The 25,039-nt window shown below is 45.0% G+C and overlaps 1 protein-coding gene across 1 annotated transcript; it reads right to left on the bottom strand.

Annotated features, from left to right (window-relative positions):
* Nucleotides 1–1,117: 1,117 nt before the first annotated feature.
* Nucleotides 1,118–18,590, bottom strand: pigo (phosphatidylinositol glycan anchor biosynthesis, class O). The gene is made up of 13 exons (XM_063210163.1): nt 18,427–18,590; nt 17,306–17,817; nt 14,190–14,333; nt 13,118–13,241; nt 11,840–11,999; nt 10,937–11,119; nt 8,819–9,994; nt 8,042–8,220; nt 6,538–6,854; nt 6,134–6,337; nt 5,422–5,609; nt 4,169–4,239; nt 1,118–3,642 (listed from the first exon to the last, which is right to left on the bottom strand). The coding sequence occupies exons 2-13, from the start codon at nt 17,814–17,816 to the stop codon at nt 3,513–3,515; spliced, it is 3,387 nt and encodes a 1,128-aa protein (XP_063066233.1). The 5' UTR covers nt 17,817; nt 18,427–18,590; the 3' UTR covers nt 1,118–3,512.
* Between the last annotated feature and the right edge of the window lie 6,449 nt (nt 18,591–25,039).

Genomic DNA, 25,039 nt, shown 5'->3' with positions numbered 1-25,039 from the left:
AGTTAAAGGTACACTGTGTGAGATTTTTAGTTATTTATTTCCAGAATCTATGCTACCCATTCCCTAATGTTACCTTTTTCATGAATACCTACCACCAGCATCAAATTCTAAGTATTCATTATGACTGGAAAAATTGCACTTTTCATACATGAAAAGGGGGATCTTCTCCATGGTCCGCCATTTTGAATTTCCAAAAATAGCCATTTTTAGCTGCGAAAATGACTGTACTTGGACCATACTAGAAAATATTTGTTTATTACTTAGTAAACTTTCATGTAAAGATCAAATTTGGCAATAGGCAGCCCAATTTCAATAAGCAGTATAGTTGCAGTACCTTTTTTGACCATTTCCTGCACAGTGTCCCTTTAAGAGGTAAATCATCTAATAGAAGAGCGAAAATGAGGACTCCAGGCTCTTCTGTTAGATGATTTACCTCTTAACTTCACCTGGTTTACTTCTGAACCAGCTTTGTAGCATAGGCCCCAGACCCAGAGGCAGACCGTTTCTAAATAGAGCCATATAGTAACTCCAAAACGTTCACCCATTCACTTCTATACATAAAGGGCTTGGACAGTTAAAGGAGCAGTCCACCATTTTTGGAAAATTGCAAATTTTACATCTCCCGTCGAGTTAAATATCTCCTGTTCTTCCAGTCACTTTCAGATTCTGGTGATATTACTTCTTGTCTGAACCGAATGGGACCAGTTGGTACCATTCAGTTATTGGTATCATCCGGTTGAATGATACATGCTAAGAAGTAATATCATTCACCACACTCAGAGAACTGTTGGAAGAACCGGGGAAACTTAGTACCCAATTATTTAAATCGAGGGATGTGTACAATGGGCATTTTTCCAAAAATGGTGGAAAATGGCTGTTCCTTTAAACACATTGACAACATAGTAACATTGACAAAGTGGTTGTTTTGGATGGAGCTACACTTGATCCTCAGTGATGAAGGAGACAATACTGCAACTCATACAATCCATAATGCGCAGAATGGTAAGCAAGTGAATGTTTCTGGACAGAGACACCGTCTGGGAAGCCATTTTCCCAGAGCCACTTGTTTTTCCTTGCATGCAGCAGTAGTTAAGAGACGAAAGCAGGAACAAAAAACAAAAACAAACAAAAAACACACCACCACCCCTCCATCTCCTACAAGAAGAGTGCCAGCACACTTACACACGCACATAAAAACCACAGAGAGCAAAATAATTAAAAAAAAACTTCTCTCTCCCCCTACACTAGTATAATGTTGGCCACCATTGGCTCAGCTGTGTAAAACACTGTGGCCCGATGTGGCTCCATTTATGTATCAGAATAGACAGCAGTGGACTGAGATGGGCAACCTGGATTCAACAGCTACAATCCAGTGGCATATATTCCAAATGACCCGTTTTACCTCTCCAAATAGGGCAATTGAACAGAGGAAAAAACACACAATTCTGAATTTCATGACACTGGATTGTAGCTTCTGGAAGGTTCCAGATTGCTCAATAATAGCCCGCTAGACCATACACTTTACATTACCACAGGGGAGTGTATCGTAATTAGCAGGCAGAGACGGAGCAGAGAGATTGCATTCAGGACGTCACACAAGGCATGGTGATAAAAGGAGAACTTCCGCACAGTTCAACATGCATTCTTGCAGTCGGTCATCCTGGCACTTTGCTACTAGCGCTTAGCAACTCAATGTTTTGGGAGAGAAAATCAACAAGCTAGCCATTCACATGAGTGACATATTCGTTAATCTACTTTCAATCAATCAGCACATCACAGATCAGTGAAAAAAAAGTTTCTCCTTGTTTTCCTCCCAAAACACTCCATTCTGACATCACAACAACTACAAGAATGCTGCTGTTTGAGGCCTTTGCACACTGGTAGCAGTCAATGTGTTAAAACCTAGTCCAACATCGATGGACATTTATTTCATTTTAATTCATTTTATAATAAATTCCACCCATGATACGAAAGCTATTTAGCTGCCTGGCCAGTCTCACGTCTACAGTGACATTTTCCCCCTCTTTTTCTACCAAGGTTACCAATGACATGCAAAGACCTCCAACAATAATACCATACTGTATGTAGGTTCGATTGTGCTTAAGTTCACCTTTAAAGCTACTGACCTGTTGAGCACCAGAGTGAGAGATAGACTGGCTGAACGAAGAAAAAAATAAAGACTAGGGTTGCAAAATTACAGGAATTTTCAAAGGTGGAAACCTTCCAGAATATTCGGGAATTTTGTGGAATTAACAGAAATGTTAGGGAATAAACCGGGAATTATCAAAATTGATTTCAGTATAGTGGATAAAAAAACACATTGTACCATAATCTTGGCTAAAATCATCAAATTTATCGGAATCAAGTTAAATCCCCTCAAGGAACTTTTCTTAGACAACATATACAGATGACCGAAGCAACATATTTCAGCCAATGGGTTCATCCAATTTTTTGCGGAAACTTTTCAGGAATTTTCCACCCCTTTTTGCAACCCTATTTAAGACACATACTTTTTAATCAGTAGAGACAGAGGGATGCTCCCAGTCACCTACAGTGTAAGTACCTAAGTATGAAGTAAGTACCTGTAGGTAGGTGAGTGAGAAAGGGCGCCTTTGATTATTGCTGAGGACGAAAATAATTAATCTTAAAAGTGCATGCAGATTGATGAGGTTTTCCCTTCCCATACGTTGAACACCGTAACAGACGAAATTTGCATGCAAGAAGACTCAGCGTACTTATTTATTCATTCATTCATCCATCCATATATATCCATTCATCCATCCATCCAGGAATAGAAAAAGTGTTTGTGTGAAAGTGTGTGCCTCTTCAGTCAGCAATTTTCTCCTCAGATAGAGTGTGTGCACATGTACGAGTGTATCTAACAGTAGTAGGCACCAAGTAGCACCTAGCCCTTCAGTGTCATAGCGCACAAACACACACACACCGACCGACTTCTGCTGGCATAAAAATGGCAAGTAGTGCAGAGTGGATACGACATCATATAGTATCTCTCGATTCTCTCTTTTTTCATAAAAAAGAAAAATGACAATAACAAACGGTGTGTTAGTGTCTGCTTTGAAAAAGGGGGCAGTGCAACTCCCAACTTTGAAATGGCTCAATGGTTTTCAGAGTTTGACTTTTCAGTAAGAAAGAGTCTTTTTTAAAAAGAGGACGTATGACATGTAGCGTTCTGGAGCAGCAGACTACTGTAAGTTCATCACGTTGCTTTTCCTTCCAAATCAAAACTTCCAGCAACCGTTGTCTGTAGGGCATGAGGCAGATGAAGAGGAAAAAAAACACCATTGCTGCCCAAGTAGAAAAAACAAAAAAAACATGTTCAATCCCCTTCTTCTTCAGTTGGTCCTGAAAGGCAGTTAAAAAAAAAGTCTGGGTTGCAACCAATCCCCATGGCAACCATGGAATTCCGGGTGCTTCTGAGATGTCCCAATGGCAGAGCTCCAGGGTTGAAAAGCAATGGGGTTGCTGTTGCATTGTGGGACTTGTAGGCAGTGTTACCTGGAGTTGTCGGGCAGCAATCTCTTAAACCAGCTGCACACGGCCACGTCCACCCTCAGGATCAGAGTCACGCCCAACAACAGAGCCACACTGCCGACCAGAAACCCACTGGCCTCGAACATCAACCTACAAGCGCACACACACGCACACACACACGCACACAAATTCATTATCACAACAACAGGAGGTTATCAACATTCCACATCATTTTACAAAGGAAATCATCTTCAATGAGGGATGTTAAAAGCCAGATGGTATCACAGTCATTAAGATAAAAACGAAGAGTCAGAGGTAAGGTGATGATAAGAGCAGAATAGTCACACAGACAGCAGTTTTAAATCTGATTGTTTAAAAACCTAGTATGTTTTCTATCAGGTTCTTTTCACCATTGATGTAGAACATTTTAGTCATCAGTAGAAAGAAAACCCTGATGTCCCTGTCTGACGTATGTGGATAGTGAAGAGAGAAAGAATGAGAGAGAGAGAGAGAGAGAGAGAGAGAGAGAGAGAGATGAAAGAAAGAAAGAAAGAAAGAAAGAAAGAAAGAAAGAAAGAAAGAAAGAAAGAAAGAAAGAAAGAAAGAGATGGAGAGAGAGAGACAGAGAGAGAGACAGACAGAGGGGGAGAGAGACTATGGCACTACAGGAACTTACTTGGGTGCAAACACCTGCCACACCATCAGATGTCTCCTGAGAATGGCCGCAGCACACACTGATGCAAAGACCTGCACACAACAACACACATCTCAACAATGGACAAAATATGCAAAGCCGCTGGCAATTGTTCATATGGGTCTTTTTGTTCGTTTGTTATTTTTGGGTTTGCTGGGTGATTACGGCATGCTCTTATTCCAGAAATATGTCAGCTTCTTGGGTTGGAGTGCTCTTTGCTCCAAGGTTTGTATAGACACAGATATGTCCATAGAACGTCTTTGTGTGTATTTGTTCTTTCAGGATGTGTGTCTCTGGCGCCCACAGGGCCTCAACAAACGCAAGCTGGTTCCCCACTGCTGACACTCTAATCATATGCCTAGCAACCCACAGAGCCAATCACACACACACACGCATGCACAAATACACACACACACACACCAGTTATGTGGGTATGGGTATCCTAAGGTGCAAGGAACCTTGAAAAGCAGATGGCCCTCCGCAGTGTCCGTATGAATGTGTGTGTATGGGAGTATGAGTGTGTGTGTTTGTGAGTGAGTGTGTGTGTCTATGGGTAACCAGTAGGCAGCATAGTGCCAGCTCTGTGTGTGTGTGTGTGTGTGTGTGTGTGTGTGTGTGTGTGTGTGTGTGTGTGTGTGTGTGTGTGTGTGTGTGTGTGTGTGTGTGTGTGTGTGTGTTTGTTTCAGCCCACCTATGCTCCTGTGACAAGGAGGTTTCGGGGTGCCAGCTGTGTGTGTGTGTGTGTGTGTGTGTGTGTGTGTGTGTGTGTGTGTGTGTGTGTGTGTGTGTGTGTGTGTGTGTGTGTGTGTATATGGATGAGTGTGTGTTTCAGCCCACCTGTGTTCTAGTGACAAAGAGGTTTTGGTGTGCCAGCTGTGTGTGTGTGTGTGTGTGTGTGTGTGTGTGTGTGTGTGTGTGTGTGTGTGTGTGTGTGTGTGTGTGTGTGTGTGTGTGTGTGTGTGTGTGTATATGGATGAGTGTGTGTTTCAGCCCACCTGTGTTCTAGTGACAAAGAGGTTTTGGTGTGCCAGCTGTGTGTGTGTGTGTGTGTGTGTGTGTGTGTGTGTGTGTGTGTGTGTGTGTGTGTGTGTGTGTGTGTGTGTGTGTGTGTGTGTGTGCACGTGCGTGCGTGTGTGTGTGCGTGCGTTTCCGACCACCTGTGCTCCGGTGACGAGGAGGTATCTGAATGCCAGCTGTGTGCGCGCGAGTGTGCGTGTGCGTGTGCTTCAGCCCACCTGTGCTCCGGTGACGAGGAGGTATCGAAGAGCCAGCTGGAGGAGGGCGGAGCTAAACTGCTGGGGGTTCTCTCTCAGCCTCATCTCCATGACAACGTCTTCTGACTCCTCCCCCATAGAGGACCGCCCACTCTTACTCCAGCGCACCTCTCGCACCAGCGGCCAAAATAGCAATAGGGGGCATGCCACTACACAACACAAAGCACATCATTGTAACACACACACACACACACAGACAGACACACACCTTTACAGCAATAGGGGACAGGCCACTACGCAACACAAAGCACATCATTACAACACACACAGACAGACACACACCTTTACAGCAATAGGGGACAGGCCACTACGCAACACAAAGCACATCATTACAACTCACGTGCAGAGTATAGGCAAGGTTCAAAACTAAGCAAGTATGCATACACATATTGTACAACACACAACGGTATGACATAACTTGTGTACAATAGCATGCAAACATCTGAGCATTCAGTAACTGACACATGAGCGCGCACGCACGCACGCACGCACGCGCACACACACGCACACACACGCACACACACACACACACACACACACACACACACACACACACACACACACACACAGACACACACAGACACACACAGACACGCACACACACACACACACACACACACACACAGTGGCTATGCCACTACAGATATTGATTAGGTGGCGGTAGGTAACTCACGTGCGAAGAGTATGTGTGAGGAGAAGGTGTTGAGGGTGACCATGGTGGCAGGCAGCAGGGTGCCCGTGTGGCCCTCGGGGAAGCCCACGAACGCAGCGCCCCACTGCAGCGAGGGGAAGGTGGGCAGGTGGCCCGTGGCGTGGAAGAACTGCGTCGCCGCCAGGGACCACAGCACCACCGGAGTCCAGGGCACACTGAACGACTCTGGGGGAGAGAGGAGGGGAGAGAGAGAAGCGAATTAATAATGATTTAATCAGGGTTCCCACTCCAAATCAGATTTAAAATTCCATGACTTTTCCCTGACCGTAAAGTAGAAATTCCATGACCTCCAATAAAAGTAAATATCCAACACCGTGATCAGAATTATTTTTTTTAAGGGGGTCAATTTGTGTGTGCACACTCACTGGAGTAGTCCCCCTGCTGGCTGTAGAGGGTAGCGCAGGCGGCGTGGATGTGCAGCAGGGCAGCAGCCTCCAGCAGCAGCAGTAGGAAGGCAGGGGCCATGCTCTCCGGGTGCAGCAGCAGCAGCCCCACGCCCAGCAGGCCTCCGAACAGCACCAGGGGAGCCGAGTACACCGTGCCCAGGCCGTAGGCCTCCACGGCGGGCCGGCCGTCCTCGCCGCCGGCCCCTGATCCTGCAGCCTCCGCGGGGCCGTCCTCCAGGGAGCGGCGGATGCGCTGGTACAGCTGGGGGATGAGGTGGTGCAGCTCTGCCTGGGGACTGATGGTGGTAGCAGTAGTAGTAGTAGTAGTAGAGACATATTAGTAGGGCTGGGTAAAATAATCGATTTAATCGATAATCGATCAATTTCATTTAAAATTCACATAATCGATTCAAAGTGCACAAAATCGATTTTTTGGTTCTTTTTCTTTTTGTTCAATTTATGTCTATGGAAAATACCCAGTAGGTATTAGTCAATTATACTTACTTACAATACTAATTAAAAATCAGCAATCTGTTAACACTGTCAAGTCACAGCTCTTTGAAATTTTTATGTAAAATAGGCTACAGCATCTTTTGGGGGAAATCCTGGCACCAAGAAGGAAACAGATTGAATCGTTTAGGATTGAATCAAATCAAATTGAATTGAATCGTGATTAATCGATTTAAAGCCCTAACCGCAGAGATACACCAGCGGCGATCTGAGCGAGTCGAGCGACGGAAGTAATTGACTTTGTATTGAGTCGGGAGACAAAAGCGATTCTGGAGACTAGAGCGATTTGCGCGACGAGCGCGACAATTTGAAGTTGAAATCTTTTCAACTTTCTATGACGCGGTTCGGCGACAAGCCGCGACAGCCAATGACTGTATAGAGGTCAGTGACCACAGCCAATGGGAATGCTTGAATGCTTTGCCTTCTGCCTGTACGGACATACTCTAGTCTCCTCAATCTCTCGTATCGCTTGCTGCTACACTCTGTCGCTTGAGTCGCGTCGCCGCTGGTGTATCTCTGCGGTAAGAATCTAAATCGAATCGATACAGGAACATGACTGCAATACCCAGCCCTACATATTAGTGATGCGAAAAATATATCTTTACAATTCTACCTGGTGTATTGCAGAGTTGAGATGTTATTCATCCCAAAGGGAATTAAAGAGACAGGATCTGCTGTCAGATCATTTGTGATGAAATACAGTTTTAACATTGAAATTGGGACTTGTGCCGCTGATCCAGGAACTCCAAGTCTACTGTGGTAGCAGCACGTGCCCAAATTTCAACCACTTTTCAATCAACGCAACCGAATGTTGTATTTCCTCAGATATGATCTGAAGACACAGCTACAAGTGTAAAATGGCAAGCATTCCCTTTAAGGTGTCCAGCAACAGACACACAACACATGTTGACCTCAAAAAAAAAAACAGTCAAAAAATAACTAAAGAAATGAATTCATATTTCAAATGTCCCACCTAATGCCGATGCTGGCCCGGTAGCGGGGCGGCGGTGGGGGTGCGGAGGCAGAGGAGGAGCGGTGGGGGTTGGAGTGGGAGGCTGGGGCCCGGTGCTTCAGGAACACGGTGAGGGGGTCCAGCCACACCAGGGCAGCCCCCAGGCCCAGCACTACATAGGCGGCCCGGGGCATAGCAGACTGGGTGGATACAAATAAAAGGAATAAATGAATGGATGAATGAATGAATCAGTGAAAATGTTATTGCCCCACAAGAAACATGGCTTACATTATTATTAGCCATCAAAAATACATGAATTCATAATAAAATACATCAGCACTACTGACATGCAAACTTGCACAACACTACATGAAGTGCAAAACCAAAATCAATATTGTTGCACACAGTAAGGAGCACTAGAGTTGCACCCAGGCCCAGCACGGCATACCATACACGACCCGGGGCAGGGCAGACTGGATGGATGAAAAAAGGAATGAATAAATCTCGAATGGCCAGAGGGAAATTTACCTTGCATTTGGAAGTCCTAAATTATATTGAGCACACCGATGTCCAAGCTTGCAATTACAGACTACATAAATTACAAAACAAATCTAATATTATACACGGTAATAACATATAGTAAAATGCACACACATTTAAATACAAGTTAATTTGATTGAAATTTTGAGATAAGCGTTGACAAATACTTCTTGACTAAAGACATTAAAGCACCAGTATTAGATTTTGACTGTGCAAAACCTATGTATTTATGGTTAAAGCTCGGCTGTTTGATTTTACCTGTGCCAGCCGGATGAGGTCTGCCAGGCCGCGGAAGGGCGTGTGCTCCTGTCCCTCCGCCTCCAACGGCACAGACCCCACGGCCCAGTGCAGCGCCGCCAAGACGAACGCTGCCGGGAGCAGCCATCGCGCCGCCACCACCGCCGGCACGCCCACCGCGTTCAGGTTCCCGTAGTGACGCAGCCAGCGGTGCAGCAGGTACGCCCAGCCCGCCAACGCCACCACAGATAACAGGTAGTGCATGTTGCGCAGTCGACCGTCCTGAATACGCGCTAATGGAGAGAGGAATGGCGACGGCTGGCATGCAGCTCCCTGTTCTTCTCTGCACGCGTGAAGACCTAACGACAGGTAGAGCGAGCCAATCAGGATGGCTAGGCTGAGACACAGCGCCGCCCCCTCGCGACGCACCACCCACGCCGGGAGGACAGGGGCGGACAGGGCCCCCGGGGGTTTCTGGGTGTCCGGGGCTGGAGGGGGCACGAGCAGGCCGTCCCAGTTGAGGCGCAGGGGCACGTAGAGGCCTAGGGAACAGAGCAGGAAGGTGACGGCGCGGCCCTCCGCGATCACGTAGCTGTCCGAGAGCAGCGAGGCGCAGCGCAGCAGCACCGCCACCAGGGCGGCGCTCAGCAGGCTCCGGCGTGGAGCGGCGGCCAACACACGGCCTTTATGAGAAGAGGAAGAGGAGGAGGAGGAGGAGGAGCGAAGGGAGCGTCTGCAGTTCCTCCACAAGAAGAGGACCTCAGAGGAGGCCGCGGCAGCTGCCAAGCACCAGGGCACGTCCACGTAGCCCAACGATGCCAGCTGTGCCGCGCCGACACACAGCGCAACACCTGCTCCCGCCACCAGGGGCGTCCTCAGCACGCCTCCCTCTACCGACAACACCGCTGAAGACAGCTCGGACAGCACATAGCAGAGCAAGCACGCCCCGGCCAGAAGAACCAGCCCGGCGGCCATCTTGAGGGGGTGGAAGCGGGCCCAGGAGGCGCGGCAGGTGTCCCGGACGGAGGTCAGGTAGGCCTGCATGGAGCGCAGCAGCTCTGGGGACGCCGGCTCCCCCTGCTGGAGGGAGGCCAGGTAGGCGGCGGACACGCGGGCGAAGGCGGAGCGGAGGTCAACCAGGCGGTCGGGGGGAATGTCTTTGGCCATGCTGGAGTAGGTCTCCAGGAAACGGTTCACCTAGCAAGAGACAAAAGCAAAGAGACAATGCATACACATGCATGATCACACATATGATTTATATCTGAATAATATTTTTTTGGTGGTTGGGAGAACATAGGATGAGTTCAAAATCAAAACCATGTTACTCAGGTGCGTTTTTGAGAACGTTTGAGATGCCGAAATGTTTAAAATGCATGGGCATATCTTTTTGAGGTACAAAACACAATTTTTCCTCCTCTTTCAAAGTTGTATTACAGGGTAAGTAGAGGGACCCCAAAGACAAAACCAAAATGTCCCGAGCTCTCCATGTCTTCGGACAGGTTGTCCAGATAATCCCTTTAAAATGTTAAGTGGTCTTTTTTTGTACAGAAGTACTTGCACAGCCAGCGTTTTTGCACAGCAGTGCATTTTGATCATTAGGTACTGATGCCAGTGAAGTTGAATTGGGAGTGGAACTGTTGAACACTCCGTCCTGTCTTGCCTATTGTCACGTCAATGTCCAGTTATATCTCAAGTTCAAGTTCAAGTTTCAAGTTTATTTAGCCATATCAACAGTATAAAAATACAGTTGTTAGGAATGTTGCTTGGTGTGCTCACACAACAACACAAACAAAAGACACAAAACTGGGGAGGGGGGGTATGAAAGAAAAACAGGGGGGGGGGGGGGGTACACAAATAAATAAACAAGGAATGGCATACAAAACATTGGAGACATAGAAAAGTGCAATGGAATATTTAAAGTGCATGGTATGTACAGAAACAGTAGTAGCATTGTGCAAAGTGTGCTGTGTATCTGGGTAAATGTGTACTGTAATGTGTTAAATCTTTGTTTTATCATGTCATTGGCAATATAACTTGCCTGGTGTTTACTTCACTTGCTGACAAAAAATCCCCCATTGAGGGCAATAAAGTTTCCAACTAAGCTTTGTTGGCCCTGACCGTTTCCTACACTGGGCTAACCTGTTTGGCGTTGACCCAGAGAGCCTCTGCCTGATCGGGGCCTCCTCCTTGCCCCGGTGCCTGGCCGGGGAGGGGGAAGAGGGGCAGTAGAACCTGCCCCACGCTGCTGTAGGGGATGGGGATACCCAGCAGGAGAGCCAGGGTGGGAACCAGGTCCGTCTGCGGCACCACACTGGGGTCCTCCTGTGGACAGACATGCAAGATGATGTGAAAAAGGTGTGAGGTGTGTGTGTGCACATTCCAAAAAAAGCAATTGCCGTGGGTGCAGGATATAAAGAATACACAAGAAAAAGGAAGAAATGTCCGCACATCACAAAAGCTCCCTTGTCGTGATTTAATAAGTGAAAAATTGGCATAACGTTTCGACCTGTAAGGTCTTCGGCAGTCACCTTCTTTCTTTTTCTTATGAAAGATGAAGTGCACTTCAAGTCAAGGTGAAATTGTATTTTATTGTCAAAAATGTTAAAACTATGTGACAGTCATCAGCACAGAAAATGTAAATTGCGTTTGACCAGACTCCAATGCGCAGTTAAAACAAAACATACAATAAATATACAAATAAACATACAAATAAATAGACACACACACACACACACACACACACACACACACACACACACACACACACACACACACACACACACACACACACACACACACACACACACACACACACACACAGGCACTGCACAATATGATGGCCTATCACATCGCATTTCCATATGGAATTCAGTTCAGTTTCCCTCACACTCACACTTACACACAAACGCAATAACAATGTTACAACCATTGTTCTCCATTTGAGAACAACTTCCCAACCTTCTAGAGATGAGGTTACAACTGTTATGAGCATGAACACAACACTTCGTGAAATAAAAAGATCCTAATAGTGTATCGTCTGACCTTAGTCTGTGGGTTGGGAAAGAGAGGTGAGTGGCTGTAGAGGAAGAGGGCCGCCTCTGTCTCCTTGGCACTCTCTCCTCCATGGTCACCCGTATCAGTCATCCCATGGTCACCCATGACAACCAGCAGCGTGTCATTCTCAAGATGCTCCACTACTGACCTGCACGCACGCACACACACAAGCACAGTTACAAATGCACAAAGTCAAAACAACAGCATTACATATTGCAGACATGAAGCAAAAGGAACACCAAAAATAACTTCAGAAAACATTTTGTCAGCAGAACACATACAAGCAAAAAATATGACATTGAGAGCGAGAGAGAGAGGGGGACAAAAGCATAATGTCTCTTTCTGCTGTGCTCGGGACTTGGCAAGATACTGACAATGGAAAGCAATACTGCAATACAACGGGCAATCTGGGTTCCAAAACAGAAGCTAAATTTTAGGCATTTTTACCCCCACCCCAACTGTTGCAATGGAACACATATACAGCACAACAGATGGCAAGAGAACTATAAATTCCGGATTTTCAGTAGAACTCAAAAAAAGTCTAGAGAAGCCTATAGGCAGGGTCATTTCACATGAAATCAGACACTTTGGGACCCGACCGACACATTTCAATCATACTTGGTGTGCCTGTTTAGTAGCAAGGTAGCACCCCAGAACTGCATTTGTGTGAATCTGACACCAATATTAAGGGAGAAACAGACTAGCAAAGGTTTACATATGATGGTAGGACACTATAGATTCAGCCATGATTATATCAGTCAGTGTAAGTCACAAAAAGATGTCTGAGGTGTTATTTGAAAGCTCTTTTCTGGCTCTACAAATTACACAAACAGCATGGAATACAACAACCTTCAGAATATGAATTATGATACATTGAAAAATTAAAAATTGAGTATCAAAAAACTTTTTGAAAATTTTATATTTTAAAATGGCCAGTTTCTTGTCTAAACATAGCCTGTACGGTCATAAACAACATCTGAAAACGGGGTGTTTGGTTCTTTATTCATTTCAGAGATAATGGGACATAAAGGTTGAAATGAGTTGTAATAAAGTAGTAATAGAGTAGTATCAGGGACAGGACTGGACATCTGGCATAGCGGGCATTTTCCCGGTGGAACCTGCATCCTCGTGGATCCCTATTCGAGGTTCTCAAAAACTATACAGCTTCTGCCCATTGTCTAATTTCACGTGAAATGACCCTACAGTTCCCAGATGGCCACTGAGGAGTGTATCTGGTGTGACAGTGGGGAGAGTGAGTGTGGTCACCTGATGACGTCGTTCATCTGGGTGAGCTTGTCGGCCATGGCCGGATGGTCAGGGCCATATCGATGACCACAGTGGTCCACACCCAGGAAGTGAGCAATCAGGACATCCCAGTCACCCCCCTTCACTGCAGGAGAGAAGGAGAGAGAAGGAGAGAGAAGGAGAGAGAGAGAGAGAGAGAGAGAGAGAGAGAGAGAGAGAGAGAAAGAGAGAAATCAAGAATCATACTGTATGTAGCATCAATACAGAATACACGTGTTTGGACAAAGAGTAGAGATAGGCAGATGATCCAGGGCCGCAGTCTTATTAAGTAAACAGAAGAAATACATACAGAATCTTTTAATGTATCAAAGCAGAGTCCACTCGTATCACAAACTGTAAAGTGAGAAAAGACAGAATAATATACTTAAACAATGCTTAGCTCATCTTAAAAAAAGCATCCCTCTCATATTTTCAGACAGAGAATATTTAATTACACACATGCGAGAGAGAGAGAGAGAGAGAGAGAGAGAGAGATATTAGAGAGAGGCAGAGGTATTGTAGGCATAATTCTGCCCACTGCTCATTTTTAGTGCTTATCTGTTATAACAATGAAACAACATACCCCTGTATTACAGAAACATTCACTTGTTCAGACACTGAGAGATTGTTCCTCCCACAGTCAGAGCAGCACTGAGAACCAGTGATCATTATCATTTAAACATCATATGTGAAAACTATGTAACAACTACATTTTATTTAATCTCTCCGATAAAGCAAGACTAAATATTAGCGTGGAATCGCTCGGCTCTGGTAGTTTAGGGCTGCGGGTGGGACCAAAACGGTGTTGTTAAGATTCATATTGCCTCTGCACATCCTTGGACAATGCTATGACCAATCAAATGAATGCCTTTCCTTAGCCATAGTATTCTGCTGTCTCCACCATCCTGCCAGTCCGTCCCATTAATCTAGTTTACGAGGCTATTCTCCAATGTCTCCCATTCATTATTTTTGTTTAGAGTACATTAGGTCCCACAGAGTACACTGGAGGAAACGCGACTTAAGGCATTCTATTGACAGCTGGCTGGCTACTCACTGGCTGGGTAGATGTGTTGCAGGATGCCGTTATCCACGGTGTGCAGGTCCTTCACGTTGAAGGAGGGGAAGGGCAGGGAGCGGTGGAACTTCTTGGGGAAGAGGTTCTCCCAAGTGTCGTCGCCCATGAACACCACGCGTTTCCCTGGTGACGGAACACAACAAAACAACAACAACATTGTTCGCAGGAGATTCTGAAACTGACAGAATAATTATAGTGGCAAAAACTAGTTAAGCTCAGGATTATGCTTGGGTTGCTTGAATCCACCATTAGATATGGGATCATTATTTGGTTTGGGGACCTGTTTGTTTAACTGAAAACTGAACTGCAAACCCTCATTAAGAGAGCTGAGAAGATAATGGGTATGCCCCCTCCCAGTGTTGCCAGATTGGGTGGTTACCCGCCCAATTGGGCTACTTGGGATGGCCGTCTGCGGGTAAAAACGGGAATAATTGGCCATTTGCCGTTTTATTCTGCCGTTTAGGGCCCATGGAAATCATTGCAATTTGTTGAAATAGGGCGGAATTTAGCGCATTTTGGCGTTTTTTGAGAACCTTTTGGGCGGGATTTGATCAGACATCTGGCAACACTGCCCCCTTCTGCATCATTGCAAGTTTAATTTCATGAAGCAGTGAAAAGGCAGGGCTTGAAAATCTTGCAGGATGACCAGCATGTTTTGAACTGTGAATATGAAATACTGCCCTCAGGAAGAAGATACAGACTCACTCAAAACAAATAGGTTCAAATTTTCAGTGGTTCCCTGATCAATTAAACTATTAAATATTAGGTCTTAGTGTGCGGGTCATATTTTCTGTATTTTCTGATAGGGGTAAATTTGTCTGTCTGCTGTGCTGTTTTTGGTGTTACATCACACTCATTTCCAAACAAAAATTCTCTCTTGAAGAGACAATAAAGGCTCATCTTATCTCTGGTTTGTTGAAGCATTCCTCAGCTCCATACATTCACATGCAAAACAACAGAAGACACAAAACTGTGTCAACTCCAAACGAATGGCTAAACCAAAACGAAGGACTATCAAATCAGTTTGCCATCAGCACAACAAGCCATCTTATAGCCATGTAAAGCCATCAGTTATAGCATCTAATGGAGTAATAAGGTCCAGCAACATTAGTTGCTACACTGCTTAATTGCACTAGGGATGTAAATCACATGACAATACGATACGGTATCAGGATTCAATTATTTTCGATACTTAAGAATCCCCCACAATATGATTCGATTCAATTTTTTTCCAATTGCTTTTCCACTTCTATTATGTAATGCAGCTAGGGCATTGGACTGGGGCCAGTGAATTGATTATTTTCGATACTTAAGAAAGTCCCACGATACGATGTGAGTCGATTCAATCGCCGGCCAATACATTTCGATTATTATTTACCCCCCTACTGTACACTAGAGGTAAGCTGCAGTAGCAGAGTGTGAATGAGCACATTTCATCTCTTTCAGAACCCAGCATCTACTGCTTGAGGCCTGCTAACTGCTGTTAGATTTTGGATGTTTCCAAAATCCTCTTCTCCAACAAAAATTGAAGGCTGAAAACTCTGCGTTGTGTTTGACTAACTCACTCACAAAAATAAGATAAGTCTTGACGTCTTCGTAATTAAAAGGGTCAAATCAGGATACAATTTATTGTAGAAAAAGTGAGATTACAAAAGGTTAAGAAAAAGTAAGAAGAATGTCTCTCACAGCAGGAAAAGTTAGCCCTATGACAGCAGGACCTCCCACGACAACATCTACCACAACAACAACAGAGTTAACATCCAGCACAACTACACTCCCCACAACCACCAGCACCACAACCACACCCACACCCACACCATCCTCTACTATTCCCAACGCTACAACTTGTACTGTGACTGCTGTTGCTGTTGCTGTTGCTGTACTGTACCGCTTGACTTACCACATGCTACAGTTCAACAACTGCTGAAACACTCACCTGTTGGCTGGCTGACTCACATCCTACCTCTTGACCTGTGCCCAGCAGACTGACACCTCACAGTCACCTCACATCACCTCAGCTGCTGCTGCTCCTGCACTCACCTACATACAGTCAAGCTAATGTCATTATGCAACCACGTTTTTGAAAAATATTGGTGCTGTTGCTTTTTACTTTTTATGGTGAAATAAAATCTGGTTTCTATGCTGATTTCACCATGAAAATGTAGAAAGAATCAGCACCAATATTTTTTCAGTTACCTCAGAAAAATATGGTTGCAGCAACAGCATTAGCCTGACTGTACAGTGCTCATCTATGACTAGGGATGCACGATGTATCGGCCAGATGTATCGGTATCGGCCGATATTTGACATTTCTCAACACATTGGACATCGGTCCGATGGGTAAAACTGGGCCGATGTTAACGCCAATGTTTTTTTTATATGTTATGGTTCTAAAAGATTGGACTTGACGGTGACATCGGTCATTGTTTGTCTTCTAGTTTGTCTCTATTTTTATCTAATTTTATCACAGGGAGTTAAAAAGTGTTTTTGGAAACAAGAGGACATTCAAAAATTCAGTTTGTTTGCATCATTGTTAGTCTGTATTAAATGTTATCTCTTTAAAAAAAACAAAAAAAAACATTGGTATCGGTTAATATCGGTTATCGGCCAAAACCGCAATATCAATATCGGATATCGGTATCGGCCGAAAATTTTCACATCGTGCATCCCTATCTATGACTGTAGACTGACACCTCATCAGTCGGGCTCATTTACAAACTTCCCTGTCTCTTGCTGGACACATGTCATTGTTCCATCACTCACCTGCTTGACCCAGCTTCATCCTCACCTCACCTCCTCATTTCATCTCACCTCACCTCCTACAGCTTGGCTTTTTAAATCTGGTTGATAGAAGTCCACACATGTGAATTTATTTTGTTCCATTTGTTTCATGGAAGAAATCTGCCTTTGTCCTCACCCCAACTCACTTCAGTTCACTTCACCAGGTTTTGCTCCGACACTCACTAGCATGGCTTTTAAAGTCTGGTTGATAGAAGTCCACACACTGTTTGTTACATTTATATCAAGGAGGAAATCTGCTTTTCTCCTGACCCCACCTTTACTTGACATTAAGTTTTGCTCCGCCACTCACTCACCTGCCTGCCCCAGCTGGTGGATGAGGTTGTCCTCCAGGATGGCGCTGGAGGCGAAGTTGTTCCCCACGTCGATGAAGGTGGGCAGGGAGCCGGTGGTGAAGCCCTTGATGCGCTGCATGGTGGTGGTGGGCGGGTCGGCCTGGAAGGTGAAGAGCCCCGTGTGGCCGGGCCTGGACCTCGCCAGCTCGTCCAGTACGGGCAGCTTGTTCTCGTACGGGCGCGGGGAAAGGTTTGAGGGGTCGTAACGGGCGAAGTCAGACTTCAGCGCGTCGATGACGAGTACCACGGCTCGGCGGAAGCGAGGCTGGGCACGACAGAAGTCTGCCTGCGACGAAGCCGAGGATGATGATGATGATGATGATGATGATGATGGTAGCAGGACATCCTCACAGGTACTGGTCCGGTTCACCTCCAGACGGACCAGGAGGAAGCCGCCCACGAAGAGAAAGATGCCCACGTAGAACAGGGCACAAACCCACAGCAGCAGGGCCAGTATTGGCAACCTCTTCATCCTGAATGCAGGGGAGGAGGAGTCAGAGAGGTCAGACATCCACCTCACTGACCTCTCCAACAACACCTGCACATGCTAGGCTAGCAAGTCCCCATCTAAGCTAGCAGTCTACCTACGATGCTTAAGATCTAAGCTCAACTCAAATGAAGGCTACTACCTACAGAATGTTTTATGTTCATTCCGTGAGCGTAGAGACAGGCACAGAGCAGCCGACTGATCAAATATCTCTACCTTCAATATACAGCACAGCTGTGGTGAACCATTTCACTCTGAAAAGAGACCGCACTCCCTTTTGGTCACGTCTATTACACAGAGTTTCTAGATCTTGAATTCTACAACCGGAAGGTTTTGCATGACTGGCTGGGGTGTTGGTATTGCAGTAGCTAAATGGCATCCCTCACATCAGAACAGAACACACAGAACAGCATAACAACAACATTTACTAATGGCTCAAAGAAGCTGGCATGTCACGCTTTGAATAATGTAGGCCTAAAGCATGCGGGTGCATTTGCAGGGGGATAGCGAGAGGGGCTTATGAGAACAAGACGCTAGCCAGTGGTCGAATTCAGTAAACTGAGTTAGTGAGACTCCCTTCCACACCGCCACTGACCTTGCTGTTCCGCGTTTCGTCCTCTCTCTTTCACGGCCTGACGTGAGTGTGTGTGTGTACACGACATTCAAATCAGGTGGCGACTGGTGCCTCAGGTAAGCGGTATCTTTCTACCCTCCAAATGTACCCTCATGTGGGAAACGGGCTCATTCAGACACCTTGCAACGGAAATACATGACGGTCAAATCCAAATCTGGCGACATTGCAGGACGATTTCCGGGTTAGTGTTTTCATAAGTATATGTGTCAAAATAAAAGTTATTTGTCAAAGTAAAAGAAGCGATTCTAGTCTCTCTGGTAAAAGACAAGTGTGCTGTCAAAGTAGTCTTTTTCAACAACAACAAAAATCCAACTATTTCTTGAAATGAAGGAGATGTATTGCGTAAAATGAAGATCACTAATAATTGGTCATTGTAGTAATTGTTGTTGCTGTTGCTGTTGCTTTTGTTATTGTTATTATTATTATCATCATCATCATCATCATCATCATCATCATCATCATCATCATCATCATCATCATCATCATCATCATTATTATTATTATTATTATTATTATTATTATTATTATTAATATTATTATTATTATTGAGGGGGCAGTCATGGGTAAGCGATTAGAGTGTCAGACTTGTAGCCCAAGGTTGCAGGTTCGACTCCTGACCCGCCAGGTTGGGGAGTAATTAACCAATGCTCTCCCCCATCCTCCTTCATGACTGAGGAACTCTGAGCACGGTGCCGTCCCGCCGCACTGCTCCCTTGGGGCCCCATTGGGGTCTGCCCCCTTGCACGGGTGAGGCATGAATGCAATTTCGTTGTGTGCAGTGAGTGCTGTGGAGTGCTGTGTCACAATGACAATGGGAGTTGGGAGTTTCCCATGTGGGCCTTCTTCCTTCAGTTGTCCCAGGCCCCGGGAGAGAGGGGCCCTGAATTAGGTGGGACCTTACAGTAGAGTACTGTGTCCCAGGCCCAGCTAAAGCTGTCAGCGGCCCTACTGGTAGTAGTGGTACTATAGCGGCAGCAGTAGTAGCAGCAGCAACAGCAGTTATTACAGAGAATGACTTTGGCCAGACAATTATTGGCCACAATGGCTTGGCTGTGTCCTGGGTGTGTGCATGTTGCTATTGTACTGATACTGCTTTGTTGTACCTGGTTGTCAGGAGCACTAAGCTACTGAAACAGGTTTATTACAAGATCACAACCAACATTGTCTGGGAGCAGAGAGCCAACTGAAAGTGGTTTGATTCCTATGTGTTTTTTCATTGAAGGTAGTGAGTAGATATGGATGTATCCGCCTGCTCAAAATGTGACATGACTTTCAAATCTTTACCTTTGCTTGAAAAACATAAGGAAAAGTTTTGTATTGGCTTGGCTAGGTCCAGAACACCAAAAGATGTGGTAAGCTGTGAAAAACGTTCTTTTTTATAGCTTCAAATAGAGCTGTGAACTACAGTGGGTCTATGTGTGTAGTACTACATTAATAGCCTAGTGTGTAAACATGTAAACTATTATGTCTGTTCTATTTTTAAAATACCTTTCAGGCAGATAGATTAAATGGTCATCGAAGACGTCTCTTGGAGCACAGAAAACGCTTGGGAAAAGAGACTGATTACCTATGGAGATCCAGTCACCACAAGGACTTCAAACGTAGAAGTGAAACAGTAGGATTTGCTATTTCGATATGCATGATTTAGGCTATTTTGCCATATGATGAAGGCCTATTATTTAAGATAACATAACATGTTCGCTTCTGAAGAGTTTGCCTTTTTCTATTGAAGACAGGGCCCAGGACTACTAAGACTCCCATAGTGGATGGACACAACTCACAAATCAGGGACCTGGCCAAACATCATGAGAAGCAGTTGGCTGACCTGTCAAACGCAACCAAACAGCTGGAGAAGCAAAACAGAGGTAGGCCGGTTTTTGTTTGTTTGTTTGTTTGTTTTTTGTTTGGTTTAGCTTTCAGTTGAAGCCTGAATGATAATAACTTGTTGCATGCATGGGCAATGGAAAGGTGATTTCAGAAGTGTTTACAATTTTTGTTTAAAGTTGGTTAAAACCACTTCGACTATTCTCGGCCTGACAGAGAACAACTAAGCTTGTGTCAACAGTTCAATAGGGTTTTTACTGTCATCTTTTATGCATGACATCTCTTACATATTCTAACGGTGAATCCCATTACACCCTTTAGACCTACGCCTTTCCCCTTTGCCTCTGTTTTGCGCGTCCACGTGTAGGGGTAGTGGCATCCCGATTCACGTTCAGACAGATGGGTAGGGGTACGGAAAAGGGCTTTCCACCCCTCCACGCGGAGATTTTCTGACACCAGACTCCGCGACAGAGGGCGAATTCATTTAAAAATTGGCGGCAGGCCGCGGCACCCACAACAGCACACAAGTTTAAATATTTTCACTGCAATTGACGGTTTTAAAGTGGTAATAATTATTCCATTGCACTAAGTTTAACATTGTCCTAATGTGTGATGCGATGGCCCTTTTCTCCGTGAAACTCAGGTGAAAAAAAACACTATCAACGTCAACCTAATGCATGGAATTAGTGACAGCTGTGAGTGTCATTCCATGATTGTTAAGGGGGTATCCGAATTCGTAGCGGTTGCGTTTCAAGTGCTACACCTTACAGCTTCGTTGGAAAGCACGAGGGGCATGGGGAAGGCGCAGGGGTAGGGGTAGAGATTAGTAGGCCTAATGGGATAGGCCCTAAGTCGCAATTATGTTGACCCAGTAGACCAGTGGTGGGAGACCTTTTTCATTGGAGGGGCCACTTAAAATTCCTTCAAAGGCCGTAAAAGTCCTCCAAGAGTCGCAACAAACCAGGATTTTCGCCCTGCACTTTAGGCCTATATTGAAGGCAGCCACCTTTAACTCAGACCCCACCTTTTCAGTCCCCTGAAATATAACTTCATTGTATTGCAAATTTAATTTCAGAGATTCTTTTACAAAACATGTCAGATTTCATGTGAATCTGCATAACATTAACATTCTATTGGGGGCCCTCGAGACCTACAGGTTCCCCACCCCTGCAGCAGGGCTTGACACTGGCACTAGCCAACTGGCCAAATGCTGGTAAAATTGGCTGTGGCTAGTAATACTTTCAGTGTCACTAGCCAATTTGGCTGGCAACTTACTCCTTGGTATGACATACATAGCCTATATTCTATTGTTTGTCCCTTTTGTATTAATTGTTTGTATTTAAGTTCAAGAAAAAGCTCAGTAACTCAGTTTCTATTTGCTTGTTATACTTCCATGTAGAAAGCTACACTCATCTTGCTTTAGCACCTCATCTTCTGAGGTTAGACGTACGCTATCATGATTAAGAAAACAAAACAAAAAACGATATCAAATCGGTGGCTAGTGGAATACCTGAATGGCTAGTGACTCAGGAAAACCACTAGCCACAGTGGGCGATGGGTGAAAAGGTTAATGTCAAGCCCTGCCCTGCAGTAGACACTGTATCATTTGTCCTGTGCAGAGATGGACTTTAAGCTGCGTCAGATGGCTGGCCAGAGGAGGACGGTGTCTGAGATGGAGCAGGCCCTGCTGGATCTGAGGGCCCAGGAGGACAGGAACAGCCAGGTGCTGGAGGCCATGATGGCCCAGCTGCTCGCCCTGCAGGGAGGGAGGGAGAACAGGCAACACCACCACCACACAGCAGCACCTCAGCAGCAGTAGGTGTCTGATAGAGATGATGATAGAGATGACATATGCTTTCAATGTGCCTGTTACGAAATTGTCACAATTTGTGACCAAAACATGACAAGACCATGGAAAATGGGCAGTCATGGGTAAGGGGTTAGGGCGTCAGACTTGTATCCCAAAGGTTGTCGGTTCAACTCCCGACCCGCCAGGTTGGTCGGGGGAGTAATTAACCAGTGCTCCCTCCCATCCTCCTCCATGACTGAGGTACCCTGAGCATCGTACTGTCCCACCACACTGCTCCCTTGGGGCGCCATTGGGGCCACCCCTTGCAAAATGCAATTTTGTTGTGTGCAGTGAGCACTCTGTGCTGTTTCACTATGATAATTGAAGTTTGAGTTTCCCAGGTGGACTTTCACTAAAATTGCTATTTTTTCATTTTTGGTGGTTACTAGTGTATGCCAAATCACAAACATATGCCTCATCATTGTTTTATGTTATAACTGTGGTCACTTGTTAAATCCTGTCAATTTCTGTGGATTTCTCTGTTTTTATTTTAACCTCAGGCAACGGGAATCACAGAGCAGACACTGTATCATACGAGCTGACAATCCCAACCCAGACCAAAAAGTCATGCAGACATACGTACCTATCTACGTTGGTGGATTATTATCCTCAGAAATAAGGTCAGACATCTTAGATCATGGCAGAACTATTCAGCAAATCATTGTATCTTAGCAGTCTATTTTGACATTACTCATCATCACTTGGGCCCCTGATTGACCAAAAGTGAAACATTGCAGAATTGTGACAAGATGCAATATTGAAAATAATGAGTGCAGTTTTGAATCTATTTAATACCTCTCCATAATTCCTATCTTGTAATTATGACACTGTCTATGTACATTTGTCACAGCAACCTGTAGCACAGGGGCCCCAGGCCATCTTAATCCAGCCCTGACTAAGTTCCTACTATACGTACTGTACGAGGGAGTTCGAATTTTTTTTCATATTAATAACATGTAAAAGGGGTTCATTCATGCTGCTTGTACATAGAGAACAGAATTCAATGCTATGGCCCTGCTCATCACCGCTGATTCTTGTCCTCTCCGAGCACAGCAATGTGCGCCTGTCCTATCTGCAAAATGGCGGCAGCAATCCGCAAGTCTTGGCTCAGCTGCAGGAATTATTGAATGAGGCCCTGCAAGTAGAAATGCATCATGGGACACTACCCAACCCCAAGGCGCATCCAGAGCCACAGTGCAAACGTGAGTCTATGGGGACGCAACTGCCATTCCGACATACCGCCACGCCGACATACCGCCATTTCGACATCTCGCAATTCCAACATTTTTTCATACCGCCATTCCGACAACAAGTTGCTCTCAATGGGAGCTGTCCGTGGGTGTGGTGCTGAATATTTCCGATGTTTGCCCTGGGAGAAGCTAAAGGATGCATTATTGTATGAAAAGCAGTGAGAGCACCTACAGTATAATACTGTAGTATACTGTAGGTCAGGGGTGGGCAATTATTTCAACTCAAGGCCCACATTGGGTTTCGAATATTGGTCGAAGGGCCAGATATCGCAAGCAACTTGCCTTTCGCTGGCATACTTTTTTGCCCATTTAATTTCTGAAAAAAGTACTGAAGAGAGAGCAACAAGACCCCTGGCTTAGGTATCCATTTTAAGAGTGTTGCGTAAGCATCACTACGTATTTTGAAAGTTGTCTATCTTGTAAAGGCTCTGCGGGCCACATAAAATGACTCAACGGGCTGCATGTGGCCCCCGGGCCTGAGTTTACCCACCTCTGCTGTAGGTGCATTCACTGCTTTTCATATAATGTTCCTTCTCATATGATGTTCATAATTCATGCAATTTGCTGCATATTTTCTGCCTGGTTGCAATTTTGATAATTTTGCCTTGTTGATGTTAAGTTACTGTGATGTCTAATGTCTACTGTTATGCCTAATGTGTTTACAGTAAGATGTCCATGCATCAATGTGATGCAAAAATAAACATCCCTCTGTTCTTGGATTTATTTGAATGGGCAGGGAGGCATGACTCTGACTGGAATCGAATCAACAGGCAGCTCATAGCGACTGAGGTGCAGAACCAGAAGCTTGAGGAGGAGATCAGGAGAGCTCAGCTGAGGAGGAGCAAAACCTCCAACTTCACCCAGCTTACACGCATGGGTAACAGCAAAACCTCCAACTTCACCCAGCCTACAAGCATGGGTAATAACATGGCCCTTGTTTAGTCATAGCCTCATAATGTACACCATTCCGCCAGTGCAACACTGTACTAATCACTAAAAAGACTACTACCATAGTAGTGCACTTACGATGACATTCGAAGGTCGTAGGCCCTTAATACATGCCGTTCCACCAGTGGAACTCTTTAATAGACATTGAACAACTTAACTGCCATAGAACTGCTTGACTAGTGCATAGGGCATTTAGTAATACATTGCGACTTGGTCATTCCCAGTCTGGTAACAGCAATTTTATAACGGGGGCCTTGTCTTTCTATTTTAAGTTGAATTTTGTCCAAGAACTTATCCCCTTAAAACGTGGCTTTATACATTTGTTGTTACCAGTATGGTAATGACCAAGTCGTGGTGCATTACTAAAGGGCCGGAGTTGTGTCATAGTATTGTAATGCTATGGTAGTTACATTTCAGTGACTATTCCCACTTGCCACTGGAGGTACGGCGTGCATTAAGGGGCTACACCAAGAGGTCACACCATAAACAATATAAAAACAATTTAATAAAATCATTTTTAAAATTAAATACAATTCTCAAGCACGTAATCACCAATTTGTCATTTATTTCCTTTTTTCCATTTTAACACACTCTTTGGCAACACATTATATTATTTGTATGTACTGTAGTATGTAGAGTGTTTCTTAGGGAACATCTTGATTTGTGACTCTGTACTATACATTCATGATTTCCTGACAGGGGC

The sequence above is a fragment of the Engraulis encrasicolus genome, chromosome 11 (assembly GCF_034702125.1).
Source record: "Engraulis encrasicolus isolate BLACKSEA-1 chromosome 11, IST_EnEncr_1.0, whole genome shotgun sequence".
Classification (NCBI taxonomy): domain Eukaryota; kingdom Metazoa; phylum Chordata; class Actinopteri; order Clupeiformes; family Engraulidae; genus Engraulis; species Engraulis encrasicolus.
This window is presented reverse-complemented; position numbering and strand designations above follow the sequence as displayed.

Coding starts and splice junctions, on each gene's coding strand:
- pigo (XM_063210163.1), bottom strand. CDS start 17,816: ATGAAGAGGTTGCCAATACTGGCCCTGCTGCTGTGGGTTTGTGCCCTG. Junction 12,000..13,117: donor CAGATGAACGACGTCATCAG/GTGACCACACTC, acceptor GCGTGCGTGCAG/GTCAGTAGTGGAGCATCTTG. Junction 4,240..5,421: donor TCCTCGTCACCGGAGCACAG/GTGGGCTGAAGC, acceptor TGTTGTGTGCAG/GTCTTTGCATCAGTGTGTGC.